This window comes from Sander vitreus, chromosome 2 (genome assembly GCF_031162955.1).
Source record: "Sander vitreus isolate 19-12246 chromosome 2, sanVit1, whole genome shotgun sequence".
NCBI lineage: Eukaryota > Metazoa > Chordata > Actinopteri > Perciformes > Percidae > Sander > Sander vitreus.
In genome coordinates, this window is record NC_135856.1 from 27,028,279 (window position 1) to 27,051,041 (window position 22,763).

Sequence of the window (22,763 nt, forward strand, 5' to 3'; positions counted from 1 at the left end):
AAGTAAAAACAAATTGCTATTTTGTACCACTAAAAAGGCTCAAAATATTCGTTCATGTTTACATGCGGCCGCCGTCATGAAAAACAGTCATGACTTACAGCTGGCAATGCAAACTAAAATCAAAAGCAATTTGCTCAATGTATCTGAAATAATCGCACCGAAGTAAAACATAACTTGTCTAGTGTACTTACTCAGTGGATAACTCTCCATGTGGTCCCTCCGGTCTGGGTCGCCGTCTCCATTTTATTTTCGGGACATGGAAAAAAGTTTCAAGTGCAGCCCTGTTTATCAGAGAGGGGAAATCTTCAGACTGTACAAAACACTGCGTCTCTTGGGTGTCGCGACGCAACAGGTCCCACTCCGTGCAACGCAGACACTCCTGTTCGGTGGCCATAGCTTCACAATGTCTGCAGGTACACCACCAATTTCCCGAAGTACGAGGCTGTGTTGCGGCATTGACTACCGGTAGCTCTCTCTCTCTCGTAGCCCTTTCACGGAGCTCCCGCAGCTCTTCGTTCAATAAACTGTCTGTACACTTACAATGTTCTCAATGCTTTGGTTAACATTTAGGGACCCTCATTATGCTACCATTGAAGTTTGGTGATATCTTGAGCCTTTTTAATGGTATAAATAGTGATTTGTTTTTACTTTCCCTTTGGCCCGAATACTAGCGTTGTAAGCTAATCAGCGGTCCGCGCTAGCTTGTTTCAAGCTTCAATTAGCATGAAAACGTCCCAGAGAACGATTGAGTGGGTACACATCTGTTAATAACCCCTAGTTTCGTTTTGAGCCGGAATTGTCCTTTAACCTCCTCCATTTTAGACTCCTTGGCTTTTCCTTTCCCTCAAAGGTCAGTACTGTCAAGACACATTGCTGTTGCTCAACAGCACAAATTTGTGGGTCAAACTCAACCAAAGTTAAACTCAGTGTGAAAGATTTGCCCAGATTTACTTTGCCTTAGCGAACAAATCCACCTGTCATTCACTGTTTTAATGCAGGTGAAACCAACAGACAATATCCTAGTGTATGTATTGTAAGGAGTGCTAGGCTTTAATGTATGAACACACATATCTGTTGGAAAAAATGGACTTCATCCACCAATGAAAATTGTGCATATATGGTCTCTCCATGCAAGTTCTACAGATCCTTGCTAAGGATTACATTTTGCACCAATTCTCTGCCCTTCCAGAACTCGCTAGTTCAACCTTCATAATTTTTATACTCTACTATAACCAAAAGTATTTGATTGACAGGTGGGCAGTGTAATTGGCCTTGCAGATGTATTCTTATATAAGAATATAAATTTGACTGATGAAAATTGACAGACCAGTGTGAAATCTATGAGGGAGAGAAGGGAAAACCATTAAAACAAGATGTGTAACAAATAGGTATCAAAACCAAACTATCTGCCTGCGATCACAACATGGGTACATTTCTCCCACACGGTCTCCTACCGATCTGTGATGCCTTGTCTTTAATACCACCCAGAGTTTATGTGTACATATCAGAATTGACATCCATCAAAACTACCAGTAAGCACGATGGTACCTCAGCTGCTCCACTGCTTCCAAGCATCCCATCCATTTACACAACTCCCCACAACATTCACTTTCACCAGCACTTGGGAACCTGAATCCCCCATAGCCCTAAGTCTTCCATGACGTGCTTGTCTTTTCGGATTACAAATAAACCTTGCAGCTGTGAGGTGCTGAGATATCTCGATCCTAATGCAAACATAGCTTCCCCGCTAAATGCCTTTTACTCATTTTCACAAAGACCATATTATGTATTAATGTGTTTAGTGTATTGGCTTCTATGTCCTCTCATTGGAGGAATTCTGTGTTTCTGGAACAGGACCTCAGTTAGACTACACTGCCATTTAAATGGCATGCCAAGCATTGCTTTTCTTCTCAATAAAATATCTCAATCAGTAGCTCTTGTTCAGCAGCATTTTGAAGAGTCTGTTATAAAGAAAGCGACAAACAGCTCCTAGTCTAATGTACCAATCAGTCCCATCTTAAACTCCCAGAGTCCTTTGGACGTTGGTCTCCCACTGTTTTCATTTGAGAGGATAGATGGCATCATGAGCAGTGAAAAGTGATACTTTTCACAGTGTTGTTTTAGGCTTGAGTAGCAGACACATGACTCATAATGAAGCTGTGAATATTGATATAGCTGTCTGGGGTTGAACGTTGGGTTTCGGGATAAGAAATGTTGCAGTCTTTGTTCATTATTTTCCACACACGAGAGAAATAGCAAGCATTTAAATAATTAATTTTCAAAACATAGTGTCAGTTCACAGCAACAGTACTAAATATCTCAAGGACTTTAAAATTGCACAAGTCCTGCCACTGCAGACACCCAGCACATTCCCGATGTGTGTCGTATAAATATGTGTGTCACTCTAAAGACTGCTAATCACAGCAGTAATGCCTGGGTATGAACCGGCCCAACAATGTCCTAGACTCCTTAACTCCCTCCAGGCCTCCATTTTGGAGCAGTGGTTGTAGCGCTCAAGGACATGGTTGAGAGTGCCACCGCTGCTTTGCTGTTGTTTTTCTCCCCCTCTCAAAACAGCATGGCTATAATTACTGTCGGCCCAGCTCAGCCCACGCCTGAGGATGGCTTTTGTGTGTGTGTACGTGTGTGTGTGTGTGTGTGTTTTGTGACAAAGGCTGCGGGTTGGAAGTACAGACTTCTCTGGTGAGCTTTGGCTTACCAAACAATCATTTTACAGTTCCTTAACATTTAGAGATAGAGAGGTATGCACCTTTATTGGCTGGAACACTATTGCCAGCATAGTCCTACATAAAAGGACCATTTCTTCTGTGCATGTAGGTTTTTTCTTTTTTTTTTTTTTTTACGAGTGGTGGATGATTGCGGGATAAGTTTAAATAGATTTGGAGTTTACAAAGTTTAGATTTTTTGGAAGCTAGTTGTTTCCAAAAGTGAGATCAGTGCTCAGATATTAGAGTGGGCGGCAAGTCCCGTGGTCAGAGATCTGGCAGCGAGCTGGCAGCATGCCACACAAAAATGGAAACAGAAGCAAACAAAAGCAGTTTAAGCCACAACACAACATGCATCAAAATAGCTTTACTCATCCGCGGTGGACGCAACATATGTTTTTGCATTTGAGATGTTTGATTCTACTCCCAGACATCTCTACATCTCGAAGTGGATGCTGGTTTTATGCTCCATCAAAATTCTAAAATACTTCAACTTTAAAAATACGAGAGAGCAGTAAAATTGAGCTTGCGATTCAAACAATTTCACCAAGAGGCCATGCCCCAAAACCGCTAAGCTGACTATTGTAAAGCTGATACATATAGTGAATTAATCGATCAGTTTGTTGACAGAAAATAAATCTGCAACTATTCTGAAAATTGATTGCCTAATGGTTTAAAGTCATCTTACCAGAGAAAATGATAAAGACAATACCCAGTTCCAGTTTCTCCAATTGGAAGATTACCTGCTTTACTTTTTCTTTCTAAACTGAATAGACTCCTCATTAGGTTTTAGGACATTTTTAACAATTGTCTGGAATTTTATAGACTAAAACAATGAATCTGTTAATAGAGACAATAATTGCCATATTAATCAATAATGAAAATGATCAGCCCTAGACTACTCAGCACACCTGTGGAACACACTTTATGTGATTGAAAAGTGGAACCTTGGACAGACCATATGATTAAAGGCAAATGCTCACCACATGACGGACTGTCATGTTGCATGAGAGACGTGTATAAAGAATACACAGTTTGGCAGAAAATGTAGCCGCCCTGCTGGGAGAAGGTCAGCATCCTGCTGTTGCCAAAGGCACAATTGCACCTGGAAGGATAGCCATACACGCTTGATATTAACGACACCTTGCCAACTGAACTGCTTCTCTTGACAATGGAATTTCAGCAGGTTGTAGTTAGTACATGAAACCTGAGGTACCTGAGGTCTGCTGTTGCTATTTTAACTTTAACTAACCACAGTGCACTAAGGACAAAATCACTTTTCACTCCCTCTTTCGCTTTACTTTTTTGCTTGCCCGTGCACTCTTTCCAAATTTCCCATCTTATTTTCAGCTGGAGGTAGCAGAGCTATTTTTTGTGTCAGGCGGATAAAAAGAGAGAGAGAGAGAGAGATTACACCTCAACCAAAATATGCAAGAGTTTTGAGCAACGCGTATACCCATAAACAAAGGGCATTCAGTGATGTGCTACCTGTGTCATTAACTCATCTTCCAGTGTGCCTGCTGTTGCAGCGTCAAGGTGTAAATTATGTTTGTGAATTGGGACTTCTCTGCAGTCTTTAGAAAACCCAAATTTCTATTCGCCAGAGTGGCCAGTCTTTTTGTGAATTCATTGGTTTTGCTCATGCTATGTTTTGTTGCAGTGCTGTGCTTCTGTCCGGAGAGTATACTGTTTACATTACAAGCACTGTCTCTGTTATGATACCTAGCCAAAGCCTTGATTAGGCAGCGGATTTGCAGACGAATTATAAATCAGTGACTCGGTGTGGTTAATGCTGTCATCTGTATTCTGCTCTATAATACATGTACAAAGAGAGAAGTTACCTAACACAGCACACAGGGGTGCTTAAAAACATTATCATCCATCAGCTTCAGCCTGGCTAAAGCACATGAATAATTAGTCAGCGTTGATTTTTTCTTTGTGGTAATTAAAATGTGTCCTTCATATTTGCACCTGCAATGGTTGCCATTTCAAATGAATGTAAAACTAATATTTAAATGTGTTGCCCATCAATATGTAGCTATGTTAGATAAGCAGAGCAAAGAAATGAGTTGCATCTACAGGAAGTGGTGTTTATAGTATTTTTGACAGAATATCAGTAGACCTATATCTTTGCAGCTTACTGTGAAGATTAAATAAAGCCTAGGAAGGAGAGGATAAGAAAGGGGGAGAAAAAAGGGGGGAGCAAAAGCGCCTCGCTCATATGCCTCAATTGCAGTGCTGAGGGAGGGCTATTTCAGGACCTGTAAGTTGTGGCCTGCTATTCTCGTTGCAGGCATATGTGCCATTGATGGGTTTGGGTTTCGGAAATCCTTTGCTTTATGCTAATCAGGCGCAGTGTGGCAAGCAGGCGGCTCTGGTGCGGTTGAAGTTGGCATATCTACTCTACACTCAGTGTCTCTGCAAAGTTGCAATTATATTGGTAGTGAGAACAGAACACTGCTTATAATGTAGCCATGTAGCAATATCCTTCCCCTCCTTTTCTTCTCTTCTCTTGTTTGTGAATTTAATTCAAAATTGGATTAGCCAGGAACTAAAGACTCAAGCTTGTTTTATTTTCACTTTTGTCAAAACTTGGCTCAACAAAGTCCCCTCTGTGCAATTGATCTCACACAACAATCAATCCTCCTACTTAAAATGAACGATGGAGCTCAAAAAGACCGTTGAAACCCAGCAGGATCTTTTTCTAAAGTTTCCTTTTCTCTGTTTCAAAGAGTCCTCAGTACTGGGGGCGATGTCGGACTATTTATTCAGCTTGTTGAAGAATTAAAAGCAGGGTGTCGAGTCTGTGCTGCTGTTTGGATACTATTTGCAGACCTTTGTGATATTTCACATATGTAAGGCAGTGTGGTGGGCTGTCTGGCAACTGGTTTGACCAAAAACAGGGAAGACCTACTGGGAGAGCACTCCTCCAGATGCAAACTCTTAACTCATGGGTGACTGATGAGGTAACCAGCAGGGTTCCGATTATGTCACCCAACAGTGAGTGGGAGTTTAATTAATCGAATGTTGTTTCACTGCCCCAGTGTTTTCTGGAAGTGTCTCTTTGGCTCTTGATAACATGATCTACAAATTGAATTAGTCCACCATATAGCCTACTGACACTGGCTATTTGATGCAGATATCAATATTTTGAGAGTTTAAGAAATCCAATATATCGTCAAACAATATATTGGCCAACATTATTATCCAAAACGCATTTCGGACAAGGATCCCTACAATTTGGTTATTAAAGAAGTGTGACCATGATTTGTGCTGAGTGGGACATGCTCGCTGATAGTTTCTAAGCTACCTCAAACATATTTGGAGTTTCTGTTCTGCAACTCCTTGTTTTTATCGGCCGACATACACTGACACCGATATATATATCTGCAGTAACAATAGCCTCTGGTCCAGCATTTTCAGTGATATTTAGTTTGTGATTTAATGATTGCTTTGTCATGTAAAATATTTTATAAAATAGAGCAACAGAAATGGATTCACGTGGTTGTTGTTTCATGTAATTAATTCTATATGCATGTAATTCATATTATTATTGATTGTCTCCACCAGGTCTGGTTACAACTACTTCCAGAAAACTGGACAGGGAGCAACAAGACGAGCACATTCTTGAGGTAAGCACTTTATTTTGTCACATTTTCAACTCTAAAGAAAAAGCTATGGACGGGTCAGTGGCAGCCTCTCTTATTTATGTGAAAATGAATTACTGACATTATAATTAGAAAGAAACTACATTTTCTGTCTCAGAGGTTTGGCATTTCCAGCCAACTTTGGCTAAGTGCCACATGTTTCCAACAAAAACAAGTCTTCTTGTATATGCAAGAAAAGGTCCCTTTGGAATCATTTCACCTAGAACTGATTTCCGGATGGGGTAGAAGGGAGAGGTGGAAGGTGTGTAGAAGAGCCTGGTGACTGTGCCTTTGTTCTTTCCCACTGTTCCGTCTCGTGGATGGAGCAAGCTGGGACAGGAAACTGTTGTCAAATCATCAGGTCAATGTCTTAACTTGTGGGTTTTATATTGAGCTGGGCTCTGTTGTCTCCTGATCTGTTGTCCTCCCTCTTTCTCAACACAGAACCGAGGTTGATAATAGGCGTTTTAATTGTGTTTCCGGTGATGACAGGGAGCAGATTGGACGCCTTTTAATTATTGTTAGAAGTTAACACAATTCAGTGATCACTGGGTGACGGATAATGCTGATACATCTGGTGCCAGAGCAGTGTTGTATTTCATACGCTGATTGTACATTGCACTGCACTAATTGCATTACTGGGGAATAAGGGAAGACTGTGTTATTTTAAAGTGCTCATATTATGCTCATTTTCAGGTTCATACTTGTATTTAGAGGTTTTATCTGAATAGGTTTACATGGTTTCATTTTCAAAAAACACCATATTTTTGTTGTACTGCACATTGCTGCAGCTCCTTTTTTCACCCTGTGTGTTGAGCTCTCTGTTTTAGTTACAGAGTGAGGCATCTCACTTCTAGTCTATCTTTGTTGGGAGTCGCACATGTGCAGTAGCTAGGTAAGGACTACTAGCCAGTCAGAAGCAGAGTATGAGGGCGTGCCATGCTAGCAGCTAGTCTAGCATTAAAACGTGTTACAAAGTGACGCAGGTTCGTCACGGAAGTAAAGGCTGGACTACAATAGAGCTGTTTGGAGCAGTTTGTGAACAGTGTTTTCTGTTGGAGATGGTAAGACCCTTTGGGGTGGACTTTGAGCTTTTTCACTATGTAAAATCACAAAAAGATATATAACACAATAAAGGAAAGGGAAAAAGCCAAAAAGCATAATATGAGCACTTTAAGGAAATGTTTTACTGATGAGTGAAATTGATTCAACAAGGTTGCAAGAAAGAAACAACTAAATTGAATCTTGTTGACTACACCTTTTGAATTTGTGAATACTATTGGATATCATGGTCAAAAAGGTTCCTATGAAAACCCAAAGCTCCTCCTTCTAGCGGTTTGCTCTCCACATAGAATTGCTACTTCCAACATGTGGTTGAAAGCTGTTGAACTACTAGGTTGGAATTGGTGTCTGATTCAAAGTATTTTTGTTTGTAAAAAGAAAAGAAAAAAGAAGCACCCAACTAAGCTAAGCTAAGCTGAGTTCAAGAATTGTGTTTGTTTGTCTAATGACAACATGCCTCCAGACAGACATTTATCAACCACATTAAACGCCCAGCTCAAACTCTGGACGACTTTAATGTTGCGCCAAATTCAACACGCCTATTCTCTTCATGCTAATATTCTTTGCCTTTCTTTGTAATGTGTATTGCTAAAGCGTACAATGATATCAGATACTGTAACTCCAGTGCACAAAGAACCAACATTTTTCTGAAAAATAACTAATAAAAAGTCTCTCTTGCACATTCCTATTTAATTTGAACATGAGTTGGAGGTTGGAGGGATAATTTAAAGCAAGTAACTTTTGACCTAAATAGGTAGAAAGCGGCTGAGTGAACACAGCCTGGAAAGAGCTGCGTCACCATGACAACTTTAGAAGTTTGTGCGTGTTGGTCACTGGTTATTGAGAATCCAGCAGGAAGCACTTTATTGGGCCAAACATTCATGGAGCAGCACAAACCTATAAACCCTACATTTGACCCTCTCGACACACACACACACACACACACACACACACACACACACACACACACACACACACACACACACACACACACACACACACACACACACACACACACACACACACACACACACACCTTAGTGTATCCTCAGGGCAGCTAATCAAGGGATAATCATGACTCAGAAGAATATATATGTGTGCGCACATTCCTTTGTGTTTGAACTGGGTGCTGGCAGAACAAATCTAATCAAAGTCCTAACCAGTGTTGAAGTTTTTGCACAAGCTTGTTGTAGAAGAAGAAATGCAACATGTGGGGCCATGTGGAACATGTGGAGCAATTAGGGTGGGGGCTGTGTCAGCATTGTTTGCACCAAATGCCAAGAGGAGGTGGAGGGAGCACAGGGGGCCTTCGGCTTTTATGATAAGAAGGATGGGGGTTGGTAGTCGTCGTGTGCCTGTGCGTGAAAGAGACGGAGAGCACAAGGTAGAAAGGCAGCGGGGGATTTGAGAAAAGGCAAAGCTGCTCCTGATGGTCTGAGTGTTGGTTCTAGCGGCAGGATGAGAGACCTCCGTCCCAGGAAGGAGGGGGTGGGTAAATAGCAAAAGTGGGACAAGCCAGGACATGCTTAGGATTCAGGTCTGGGACTATAGAGAGAACATTATAATGGAAAGGCAGAGGTGAATGGGCTGTTCACATCTGTTGTCTGGATCCTATCCCAGCATGCAGTTGGCAAGACGAAGTGTACCTGGATAGGTTGCTAATCTGGCCTATTTGACTAAGATATTAGATCCTACTCAGTCAATTTTTTTTTCTGATTAATGATTTAATCTACAAAATGTACAAAAAAAATAATAAACAGACTTGACCAGTGTAGTCTTTAGATTGGTTGAATTGTCTGACCAGCACTCCAAAATCTAAAGGTACTGAGTTTACGACACTTAATCAGAAATCCTCACATATGAGAAGCTGAAACCAGCGAATATTAATTTATATTTTTGTCTTAAGAAATTATTTCATTGATTAGTCCACTATTGATGGTCACTTATCAAAATAGTATCAACAATTAATCAACTGACACAACATTGGACACCATATTAAGTGACAGCTAATATCTCTTTTTTGACCAAATAATTCCATGTACTATAAAGCCAAATGGACCACACTAAAGAAGTTAACTACAGTAGGAATTAAACTTCCACTTTGATCATTCTTGTTTGGGTTTCCACTGCATATGAAGAACTGTGAGGAGTGGGCTAATTCAAAAAATGCTTTTGATTAAACTCATAGTTTGCCAAAAGGTTTTTGGTCCCCTAGGAAAGGTCCTGCAGTAGAAACATGCTAGAAGTAGCCATCTTGTACCAATGAGATATCTTTTCTTTTTTTCTCAATGTAATTTAAAAGTGCAGCAGACATTAGTAACTCCTCTGAAATGCACGTTTGACAATAACTGTAAAAGAGAGTGAGTTGCTCTATGTAAACATGACACCGTGTAAACATCTGCTTTCCACTTCCAAAATCCTGCACAATTTGTCCTGATCCCCAGGTTATTTTAGTTAACATTGAATGCATTAAAACTAGAGATGCACCGATTCCAACTTTCTAGGCCGATTCTGAATTTCTTTGAGTTAGGTCAGCCGATACCGATTTTAGCCAATTCCGATTTAATTTTTTCTAACCACTTTACAGCACACACAAATATTTATTTTCTATCTTTTCTTTAATAGAACATTTTGCACAGAACAGAGAACATTTTTTGAACAGATAATGGATCACTATAAAATAGAACTATATTTCCCGGTGTGGGAAATTCACACACATCTAAAGGTCAATGTTAGAACCATTTCCTTCTTTTCACATCCAATATCCAACAAAAAAAATGTGATTTGGGTTTTTGGTGTCGTTCCTCCACGCCCTACTTTTTCCTTGCAGGTGTTGCATATTGCAAACTTGTTATGTTCTGCACACACGCTGAAGAATTTCCAAACAGCTGACATGTTGCTCATGTTGTTAATTCACGAGGTTCCCTACACGTGCGAGAATAGCGCGGACACGCGCTTCACACCGCGAGCGGGTACGCGCGACACACGGCGGGATAGTTGAGAGAAAGGAAAAAGAGACTTTGCTGTCGCGTCCGTGTGTGCGTGCGTCATTGAGAACTGTAACTCGTATAACTTATGTTGTCAGTTAATTGTAGCATTGACCGGCATTGAAATCGACATATGTCAGACTGGCCGAGCACGTGAAAACCGGCCAATTCCAGTCACTGGCCGGTCTATCGGTGCATCTCTAATTAAAACAACATTACTTGCATATGGTCGTTCAGAAAAAGCTAAAGGTTTTGCAATAGATAATCAGAACATAATGGATTGGCTGACTTCACTTGACAGCAGTGCTATACTGATGCAATGAGACACACTCCCTCTGGTGTAACTTTGCTGTCTTTTGTGTGGTTCGCCTAATTACCAAACAAAGGCTTTTGATGAAAATGTTCCAAAGAGAGATGGTGTAGTAATGAATAGTGTGCATGCACACAGTTACACACATAGCAGTTTTGTTGAGGTACTGTGCTGGGACATTTCATTTCAATACTTAATAGGCCTACTTCCACAAACAGAGTGCCTTTTCTAGGTATTTTACATAATCGGGGATATCAGTCACTATACTTCATATATAAAGCTCATGTGATCATAATGGAAATGTTCAGTACACAGGACAGGATGGGCACCAACATATCCTCCCAGAGAGAAACATCCCATTTAATTAATTCCACTCATGTGAATAGCACAGACAGCTGCAGACACTGCGAGAAAAACAAAAACACATTACTTTAGTAATTGAAACTATAGCACAAAATGGTGTGTGCCTGGCACTGGACTCCTGACTGGTTTTAGTGAAGCACTTAGCAGATGGTCTTAAATGACTGTGACATTTGTTCTCCCCTTCTACAGTATTTTGCAGCTTGAAGCGAGAAATGCTCAAATCTATGCCAGCGCTCAGACGCACAACCCTTGAGCCCATTTCTCTAGGACTACGTGGAAATTGTGTTTGTTTAGGTCAGCCTGTGGCTCTTTGCTTTTAATTAAACTTTTCCAACTGTGCACTCCAAGACACATGCCAGTGTTGAACCATGGCGCATATTACAAAGCAGAAGTATGCCACCAGTAACGCTTGATGTCATGGCTTAAATTAAGGCCCCAATAATGATTCAGTTGTGCGACACTGTCTTTTATACTCAGTACTTCTGGGGTTTTAAAAGCCCTCGGCCTTTAGTTGAGTGCAGTAAGGCTTAATGGTTATTAGCAGTGCAAAATCTTTGTTTGTAAGTTCGACACACAACAGCAGAGTCAGTGCAGATGGTGCTATCAGAGTGAAGAGGTGCAGCTAATTAAAAATAATTAGCTCTGGTGGGTTGTTCGTATCGCAGCCATGCAAGCTACTGTTGTCATGATCACAGGCAAACATATTAAACATTATTTCATATTAGGAAAGTTTTAAGTTCACCACATCAGCCTCTAGATTAAACAAAGCCTGAATACACCAACCCATCAGTGACTCCACAGGGGCAACAGTGGATCCAGTATTATTTTAGAAAGTAAGAAAGTGTCTTTTTTTGCTAATTTTAAATTGGCTCTTTTACATTATTTCATTTCCAAAGTGATATTGTTCATTACATCACAAAATGCAAAGTGCAAAAGAGCTGATACTGAATGTATACTCCCTGATTGATTTAGGTGCTTGTGACCGTGTACCTTAATGCATAAAATTAGATTATTAAATCCTTATTTTTAGGTTAAAATAGGGGCTCAAGAGTCTAAAAGCCCCACTAATGTCATGCTGCACTTAACATTCACGCAGACCAAGTCATTTGAACCAAACAATCACACAACCAAGGGACCAAAATTGCTGCTATCAAAGTCCTGCACTCTCTCTCTATATCAGGGTTGCAAATACATAAAACACAATTAAGTCTTGTATTTCCCTGCTGGCGAATTTTGCCTTACAAGACTCGGAGATTTGTATTGGTAGTTTATTTTAAAAAAAAATCCCCCTTTTCACAACATCAAACCACTTTTGGTCAGAGAAGTAGCATATTATATGGAGTACTTTATGACTGAGTATGTGACTGGATTCATACATTATACTGTGGAGATTAGACTATTAGGTCATTGGGTAACTGATGTACTGTATATTTGCATTTTTAAGTGAAGAAGGTGTATTGGAAAAGACTCCCTGCCAGCAAAGAAAGAAAGAAGTGGAATGAAAGCATGATGAAGGGGAAAAAAGGCACGCTCCCCGTTTTTCAGCTCTTCTTTGATTCGTCTTAGGCTTTGGAATGATGAGTTTCTAACACAGCTGTCTTGATCTTGACACTTTTACATGATGTTCAATGATTTAGCTGGAATTATCAACCTTTTTAGGTATTTACTGCTTCTTGTTCCAAAACTCGAACATTATAACTGTTGAAGGGATGCATGTCTTTACTGTATCTAAATGAAAACAAAAAGGGCATGAGATAAATTGAATGGAATTTATAGTTCACTGCATCAGATAATATTTGCTTCCTGGTTGTCAGCCCCAAGCCTTTGAGGCCTACGCACGTCTTGTTCTGAAGTATTTATTCTTTCTCCTCAGATCACAGTCACTGACCATGGCGTTCCTGCCAAATCCACCACTGTCCGCGTCATCGTCCGAGTTCTTGACGAGAATGACAACAGGCCGTTGTTCCTGGAGAAGATCTACAAGATCAAGCTCCCGGAGCGGGAGAGGCCGGAGAGAGACCGAGCCACGAAGAGAGACCCGGTGTATCGGGTCATTGCATCAGACCGTGATGAGGGACCCAATTCCGAGATCTCTTACAGCATCGAGGAGGGAGATGAAAACGGAAAGTTCTTCATCGAGCCCAAGACCGGCCTGGTGTCTTCCAAGAAGTTCTCTTCTGCTGGAGAATACGACATCCTTACAGTGAGTATCTAATCCCATTATTGTTTTACTGATTTAATCTCCTCTTCCTCTCAAGTTTTCTTACCCCATTTGTTTCTCCACCCTCCTTTTTGTTTTTGTTTTTGTGTTTAAAAATATATATAAAATACACATAAAAGATAATTGGTCCACACACATCATGTTGGTCCACAAGTGAAGAAGGAAATTGCTTGCAAAAAGCTTCTACTTTACACTGTAGGGAGCATGTTCCAAGCACCAGTTCACACTATCCAATTAGGATCTCATTGTTACAAGGATGTACAGTATTTTTGCTGTATTACCATGGTCTTATTACTGTGGTGCCTTCTTCATCAAGAGCCACATTTATCAATCATTGCTGGGACTTCTTTTTGGCCGATAACAGCCATTGTTACAGTGAACAGCTCTACAGCACCAATTTCTACTCATCTTGGCAGCTGTTTTTTAAGTATTAGAATAACTGATATGTGTAAAAAAAAAAAAAAAATGTTATCTTTCAATCTTCCACCTGTGAGACAAAGAACAAGAACTTGCCGCAGTGTAGTCATCACAGTCGGCTGTCCAAACCGCCGAGGTGATACTTAACGCTAATCTTTTTTGGTTTAAACTGGTTTTCACCTAGATTTTTATGTCCCCACACAGCCAAAGTTGTGTTTCCTACTGCAAGAAGACACTGCCCACCAGAGTTTACAGTAATTGAAGTCCACACAAAAGGTTGAATCACAAGAGAATACCACACAAAAGGTGTTTTGTTATTCAAAATGCACGGTTCTCTTGCCGTGTTGATAGCTCAAAGTATAGAAAAGCTTTTACGATTGAAACACAACCACTTCTGTGAAGTAGTGCCATAAATCAGTGCTTATACTTTACTACAATTTAATATGGTTTATTGGAGTATTTTAGCTGTAAGCATTAACTAGCAAGCTACATAACCAAACATTTTACTCCTGAAGAGTGTCAGGCAGAGGAACCACCAGAGAGCTGCACAGAAACTCATTTGCAACAAAATCTTGCATAACACTGTGTAACGTCTTTCATTCCCCGCCTCTCTCTCAGATTAAAGCCGTCGACAATGGACGCCCTCAAAAATCCTCCTCTTGTCGTCTGCATATCGAGTGGATTCCCAAGCCAGAATTGCCAGCCGATGCAGCTCCCCTGCTTTTCGAGGAGTCCCCATTCACGTTTTCTGTAATGGAAAGCGACCCTGTGGCGCACATGGTGGGGGTCGTTGCCACAGAATCCTCTGAAGTTCCCGTGTGGTTTGAAATCACAGGTATTGCCTCCTTCACATGGTTCTCTGTCGTGTGTATGCATGCATACTGCAGAAAAGCTCCATGTCATAGAAATGCACCGTAGGTGGAAAAGGTCTTTTTAGGACCAACATAGTGTTTGTGCGTGATATGTCTGGGTAATATGGAAAATTAATTTAAAGAAAACTGTAATTTAAAAGACAATATTGTTTTATAGTACAAAGTATATTATGAGTTTAAGTTGTTCGTCATATTAGACCGCATGGCAGTGAGAAGTCAAATTTGAACAAACATTTTCAGCTGGCATTCCCAAGTTTTAAGGTAAAAATCTGACTTCCTTAGCCAAGTTGGCTGCCTTACAAAGCCAATATGCAGTCACTATATGTATATATTTGGTCAAAACTGACTTTCTGGCATTTGTTTAACAATATGAAAAATTATCATACCATAGAAATGTATAATTTTTGTGAAAACAGCATAGTATTGTTACAGAACGTAAGACAATTAGACAGCTAAAAGCAGTAGAAGCGCATCAAGTGTAAGCTAGCGGGGAAGATAGCCACGGCTAGCCTTAGCTAAATCTAAAACAAAATGTACTCACAGATGTTTCCCTGGCTGTATTCTGTAACTGAAATATATCCATTTTGATGAACAAACATATTGATAATTCAGTTTGATACTAAATGTGGAGGCTGTAGATAAATCCAGTTATGATGGAGAACAGCTAAACTTCAGCGAAACTAGCTTAGCAGTGTGGCAGTAGCTGCGATCTAAACTTTTGACTCAAGTGGATTTCATGTGAATTATTTACTACCTTAAAATATTGAGTTAGACAGACATTTAAAGCCTATAATTATGGACTTTAATTAAAATAAAGTTTTTTTTTTTTTTAAATGATCCAAAATGGACAAAAAAGGTGAAAGAACACATTTTGTCCGTAAATACTGTGATTCCCCCTGAAGAGTGTAAAAAGGCAGGTGCAGTGCAGCATTTATGGCAGTTAATGTATGTAGGTTCTTCATCAACCTAAACATGCATAAAATGAAGGCAAAACCAGTTACCAGTCAGCCAGTTTTAGAGCTTATCAGTTTCATTGTGTCTGTATTACTGCTCTCTTCCTTTGTAGAGCAGATTAGATTACACAATTGTATCATGAGTTAATAGCTCACAAACAATAAATATTGATAGTTGTCCTAGCTTCCCTGTGTGAGCCAAGTGAGATTTAGTATATTGCCTTTCAATTTTAATTGGCAGCTCGGTTTTGAAGTGTTAAAATTTAATTTGTCCTCTCTTGAATGTGTTTTATTTTTACATTTTTGAAAGGCACTTTGTGCATGAGAAGACTTAAATTGACTGCTTTCAAAAATGCTTGCCTCTTATTCCTTCCTGCCACCCTGTCCTCCCTTTAATCAATGTCTGACTGACACGTCTCTTTTCTTCTCTTCTCTCTTTCTGTGCTCTGCTTACTGCTTTCCTCTTTTCTCTGGAATGTTCTGTTTGGTTGGATTTTTGCAAGACGGCATAGAGGATACTGAGATGTTTTACATCCTACAGATGGCTTGTGACCACAACTGTACAGCAGAAGGTAGCTGCTGGGATTTCCTAATAGGCTGTGCTGTATTAAGAAATCATCCTAGACTGTGTTGGTGCTGCCTGTTGGCTGTGATTCAATTGTGTTGTGCCGTTGGATTGATGTTGTGTCACATTTTTTCCCCGAAACCTGTGACCTGATTAAGAGTCTCAAGAGAAGAAGGGGAAACCTTCTCTCCTTACCTTGTGTGAATTAGAGCTCCATTTTATATCCACTGCTGTGTGGAGTTTAGCATCATGGTATATAAAAGGATGTATTGTGGTGTTATACAGGGCTGCACAATATATCGTTTTTTTTTATTTTTTTTTTATCGTCATCGCAATATCAACTCGCGCAAGGCTGCGAGACACAAAACATTTTTTTTTTATGTTGAAAGAAAATATCACTAGAAAACCACACATTAAAATGTAATGCCATTCTTTTTTAGTGGTGCCTTTATATCAATTCAATGGTCAATTTGTTCACTAAAAGAATGTTGGAAATTATTTGTTTTGAATTCAACATTGTAGTAGCAATTTTATTTTATTTTAGCAAAATACTGAAAGCAGCAGAACTGAGAATCACACTTTAATATCCGTTTATTTATCGCAAGTAATATCGTTATCGCGATATTCAACAACGTCATCGCTTATCGCATATGTGCAGCCCTGTTATACATTCATCACTGTTATGTACCCATCCTGTTTGTGTTAGAATGAATTGCATGAAATAGCTATTATGTCAATACTTTTTTTAGATCAAAACCAAATCTGTACTGATAGTTAATGATATCATCAACATTACTGTATCTATTCATTATTGTCTTTGACATCAGTGCAGCAAAAAAAAGAAGAAAAAACAAAAGGATGTTTGTATGCCCATCTCAGCGCCCCATTTTGTGTTTGTGTAACCTTGCTACATGCACACAACTAAGCGATGATTTGTCGCTAATCTTTTGTCCTTTTTTGTTTGTACAAAAAAAAAAAATTCCACAGGTGGTAATTATGACAGCCGCTTTGACGTGGGCAAGGCCAGTGGAACCTTGATTGTTGCACGGCCCCTGGACTCCGAGCAGAAATCAAATTACAACTTGACGGTGGAAGCCACAGATGGGACACGAACTGTCAGCACCCAGGTAATTGAAACACTAATGAAACGGTTGGAAGCTGATGAGGCGTTGTCATGGTTCTGTTTTTCTTATGTGAGAAATAGCAGGAGCAAAGGGACGGGTAATGAGTGAAGCATTGCCCTAACTGTCCTGTTAGTTGTGATGTGTTTACGTTGTGATGCTCTCAACTGGCCCGGGAAAATGACAGTTTATTGGTTTGCGTCTCATTACATCGTTACATGACCTGACTTCTAACTATTTAGTGTAGCCTTGAAAAAAAACTGGAGAGGTAACACAAAAAAATATGGTACGGTATATGATATGGTCAGGCTGTGCTGTTAAAAGACATCTTTTATTGTCTGTTGCTGCCTGTGTGGTGTGGTTAAATTGTGTTTAATCACCAGATTGACATTTTGGGAAATATGCTTATTTACTTTCATGGCAAGATTTAGATAATACCACTCTCATATCTGTTTGTTCAATGCAAGGCTACAACCAGCAGCTACCATGTTTATCTTGGCATTCGGACTGGAAACGGGGAGACTATGTTGAGGTTATGTGCAGGACCATTTTGTAGCCGGGTGAAGTGCTTCGCTGGGTAACTGGCAACCTTACAGTGATGAAAAGACTCCCAAAACTTTAGAGATGGTAAGGTAGGGAGATTTTCCCCTTTCTGACAGAGCCAGGGTAACTGTTCCCCCTTGTTTCCTAGTCTTCCTAGTCCTAAAATAAATTAACCATCTCCTGGCTGTAGATTGATATTTTGGATTGATATAAAGCAAATGAGCATATTCCCTCAAACTTTTTATTTTAAAGGATCTTTTTTGAAGTGGGGTTGTATGGGGTATTGGTTTAAGTATGCTTTATTTAGAATATATTCAGTGCTTCGAGTTGCTGTCAGACAGCACTTTCCAGTGAGGAACTGAAGCCGTTATATCCATCTATGCTCTCTTCAAAGCCACCAGACTCATTTGACAAAAGCAGTAATTTTACCTCATAGAACACGGCAGTTGCTGGTCGACTGCTGGCGTTTTAAAAAGTTAGTTCGGATTCAATGGATTGAACAGTTATGTTTTTTGTAGAAAGAAAGAAAGAAAGAAAGAAATATTCTAAAGCAGACTTAATGAATACACTTTTGTTGAACACGTTTTCAAACCATGACATGGGTAGTCAGTGTTCCTCCTCCTCTGTTCTCTCCCATCTCAGTTGAGCATTGAACTCCAGGAATCTTCCATTGTCTCATTCCTGACGCAGAGCTTCTGTGATGATGGTGCCGTCTAGCCAGTTTTTTTTTTTTAAGCATACAGTACATTCTTGAGCCCCCTTCACTCCTCCCTCTGCTGTGTTTCTCCCTCTCTGAACCTGTGAATCTTCTCTGAGAGAAACAGATTGCTTTGGTATTTTCTGAAAAGACTCTAAATACCTGAATATATTACACTCATACATATACAATTATGCTCATGCTACAGTCCAGAAACTGCCAAATCAACTGAAATAAGCTTATATGCAGTAGAAGACAAATATTAGGTACTACTGTATAAGACCCTATGTGAACCATTTTGATGAAAGATGAAAGTTAAAGTTTCTTCCAAAAACTTCCAAAGCAGTGGCATACTTGCATTTTAATACACTAATATGCTAATTTAATCCTTCTTGCATATATCTTGCTCCCCAGCTGATACCAAAGCTGAACTGCCACGATAAAAGCTTTTAAGCATGCAAGTGGTCTTTGGTTTTTGTTGAGATGGTCATGCCTTGTCCATGAGATTTAGAAGTTTTTTTTACATGGTCGTTTTGGGTCATATGGGATGGTGGCATTCAAAATGTTTTGTCCTTTGTCCTCAAAGCGGAGCTTCAGAGAACTGTAGCTGGAAAAGAATCTATTTGTTGTCACTCCGTATGAATAAAGCCTTTCATCATCTGGCTGCTGTGCTCCACTGAGCCTTGTATGAAGCGTCGCCTTCCCTGGCATTTTGCAGCTCATCCGAGGAAGCAGCACGTCCTTTAGTTTAGTGCAGAACCTTAAAAAACAGCCGCAGTACCTATTTTCTCAGCTATGATTTTCTCTCCACATTAAGCACGTTTCTTTAAAGCCCTGGCAACAGACACTTATTTAAAAGCATCTCAGCAATACTGCACGCTGTGACATTTTAAGTCAAATTAATCACATTCAAAGGTTAACTTATTCAAAAGATCCAATTCTCAGGAGGAGCTTGATACTCAGTGGGGCCGACTGTACTGGCAACCCTTTCACATGACAGGGAATGATATAATTTTGTTTGATTTTTAATAGTGATGTTATAAAATGTCATTTACACCAAAAACACCTAGACTGCCCGACTGCCTATCTTCAAAAGTTATAGCAGCATACTTTGCACACTACCTCAGCATGATCACAAGTTTGACTGTTACTGCTTGGTGATCAGCTTTATTAAAATCCGTCTCTACAAGCCATCACAGCTCATTTCAACCACCAGTTTCACACAAGAAATGGGTCAAAGAATAATCACTTGTACAGTATATCAGATAAAGCTTATTTCCTGCAACAGGGCACTGTTTCGCTGTGCATGCACATGCCTTTTTAATGTATTATTAGAGCTGTGTCTGATAGGCTCTCTTGTAGATGAGTGTTAGTATCTTAGATACAGTCCTGTGGACCCAGCTGATCACTGTAGGTCAGCTGTTTTCCATAGAGGGAACGGATTTACTGAATTTGTATGCTCCATAAACCAAACTTGTGACATGATTTAGGCCAGTTGCCTGGAAGATGCTGAGAGCCAAATAGGTGACTGAAAAAGGCATACAGTATTATCGTCAGAGACTTTAGCAATCCACAAAAATTGTAGGCTAGTAATATAAAGACATCCCTGAAAGTGGAAATGTATTGTTTTATTATTTTTTAAAAAAACAAAATCCTAACTTGTGTTGGCCTGTAAGCTTTTGTTGTTTTGAAAATCGCAATTTAGCTGATTATTACATATTTTATTATTTCATATTTCATATTTATTATAACCTTTATTTGAACAGGAGAAACCCATTGAGATTAAGAATCTCTTTTTTAAGGGTGACCTGGCCAAGACATGCAGCAGCATATAATAACATGTAGTTATAGACAAGAAACACAAGAGGACATAGTTAATAGAACTGTAATAAAGCAAAGCAATTCACATTACATCAATTTCAAATAGACAGTTTTGTAACCAGGAAAAGTGATTATCAAACACTGACATCTTAAATAGTCTGCCTGTTTCTTTCACATTTGATATATCACATACAGTATCAGTTGGTTGACTTGCACATATGTGCGGGGGGGCCTTAAATGTCCTGTGGATTCAGAGTACTGAGTGCTTCATGTTTCAGGAAATCCATCTGAGTGTTTTGGCTACTAACTTGTTTATCCGATAACATTGTTCAGCATTGACAGTATTTGCTCTGTCAGCAGGGCTTTTAACAGAAAACTGTAAATGCACCTCTTGCAGAGAAATACATGTTTTTTTTTTGTTACGAGTAACCAATGGGGCTAGGGTTTCAAAGGTTGTGTCAAACCACACTGAAATGTTTTCATTTACTTTTTAAGTTGCTTGGCTATTATTTCAAGGCAGGCAAATAATATTAACCCCTTAGTTAATTCACTTGATTGTTCAGAATTCGGATAAACACTTGAAGACATGTTATAATCTGTAGCTTATTACATAAAAGACAGATGTTCAGAGTAGTCAATTGTCTCTGTATCTGTGTTTGCAACAATCCAATAAGAGACTATTTTAATAGGAAATCAAATGCAAAAGAGTTGTTTGTTATTGAATATGAATTAGTTTTCTTTGCGGACAGCATGTTTACCTTTTAAAAAAAGTCATACTGAATTCCACTGCAAATTAGATCTACCCGATCACGCACAATGTCGGACTTATCTATTCCTCAAATCAAAGTCATGTGGAAGCTGTGCTGCCAGACGGTATGGCCTATTTTCTCTTTCCTTGGAATGTTTTTTTTCTCCCTTTTTGTTCTCTCTCTCTCTCTCTCTCTCTCTCTCTCTCTCTCTCTCTATCCCTCTTTGTCTTTCTTTCTGATTTTCTCCCTCTCCGTTTTTCAAGGAGCTCCACATTTATTGGCCAGGCATGCAGGCATGATGATGATGATTATTCTGTTTAGGTAGAATAAAATGCAAACAAGGGCACTGGACCTCTGTGGATAGTGGGCTGTGTTAATCCTGTTTTGGGAACATGTTGGAGTGCTTGGTGCCAGTGCCTTGCCTTTGCCCAGAACCTGCCACCTGGCAGGGGGGGCTTCCTCTCCTACACATGGCACAGGAGGACAATGAGCACAATGCAAGCCCCTAGGTGTCCTTTTTTTCTGGATACACAACACACAAAAGGTGTTTCGTTATTCAGAAGCCTGTGTTTTCTTTTGTGATCTCTTAAGCACGCTTTTCTTTTTGAGTGTTTATTTTATTTTCAAATGCCAGTGACAAACTATGAGCTGGAAATTGAAACATAATGTTAACTCCAACCTGCCTGGGGCTCCAGTGGTGATATCAGTATGAAGCTCATGGTCTGTGGGAGGTCTATGGGAAACAGTCGGCCTTTCTGTTATGTGCTTTCCATTTGAACGCTGTAATTCCATGAAGGTGTCTCTGAAGGATCAGCTGATGATGTAGACAAGGGGTGCCGCATTCTAGCTCGGGCACCTCATAGCCAGGAGCTGCGCCAACAAGGCAGGCTCGGCATGCAGCCCAGCCTCCCTTCCCCCACCTCCAACTATATGACATCCTCCCGTGGCCATGCAGAAGTACCTCAAGCTGTTCTGCTCACAATCTGTTCCTGGTCTGCTGTTTCTCATGTTATCTCAGTCCACATTACAAAGACTCTCTTTATGTCTCACTCGAAGGCTTACCTTATTCAGTCACAGTTATGTTTTCTTACCTTCTGTATCAAAGCTGACTATTGTATCTAGGACTTATTTTTTTATGCATTTTATTCTGTTTGTGTATATCTTTCATTACCACCCACAACCTGTCTTTTCTAAATTTGACCATTTCCCTGAGCTTTCTTTTGTTTTTTCACCGTCACTTCTCTTTCATACTCTCATCTCACCCTCACAGCACTTTTTTTGTCTTTAGTATCTCCATCTGTCACGTCTGTGTCTCAGTCTCAATCTTGTTCCTCTTCAAATTTCCCAGAGGAAGCCATATACTACAGAGTTTTTTTCTTCACCAGCATGTCTGCTGCAGTCAGGCTGTATCATGCTGCTTTAGGATGTTTGGGGGCAAAGTTCCTTTGAAGTGTTGTAGAGCCTCCTTGCAAAAGGAACAACCGAGTTTGTGTGCATATAGAGACTGAATAGCCTTTTGTGTGCTTTCTAAACCATCTGACATAGTACATTATGGATAGATGTGGATACTACTGACCAGGTTCCATTCCTTTCTGCTTCTTGACAGCACTATCAGCTCTTGCCACCTTCCTCACTATTCACAAGACGTGTTATCTAACCCTGGCCAGATTGAGACACATTGGACAGCCTCTTTGTGTGGATGCATGTGT

At 39.9% G+C, this 22,763-nt stretch overlaps 1 protein-coding gene across 2 annotated transcripts in view; it reads left to right on the forward strand.

Annotated features, from left to right (window-relative positions):
• Positions 1-22,763, forward strand: part of fat1a (FAT atypical cadherin 1a) — an 84,508-nt gene that overhangs the window by 27,745 nt on the left and 34,000 nt on the right. For both annotated transcript variants that reach the window (XM_078263349.1, XM_078263342.1), the window contains exons 4-7: positions 6,297-6,358; positions 12,969-13,298; positions 14,352-14,568; positions 17,111-17,250. In XM_078263349.1, coding sequence (XP_078119475.1) covers positions 6,297-6,358; positions 12,969-13,298; positions 14,352-14,568; positions 17,111-17,250 — 749 coding nt within the window. The remainder of the gene's footprint in view (positions 1-6,296; positions 6,359-12,968; positions 13,299-14,351; positions 14,569-17,110; positions 17,251-22,763) is intronic.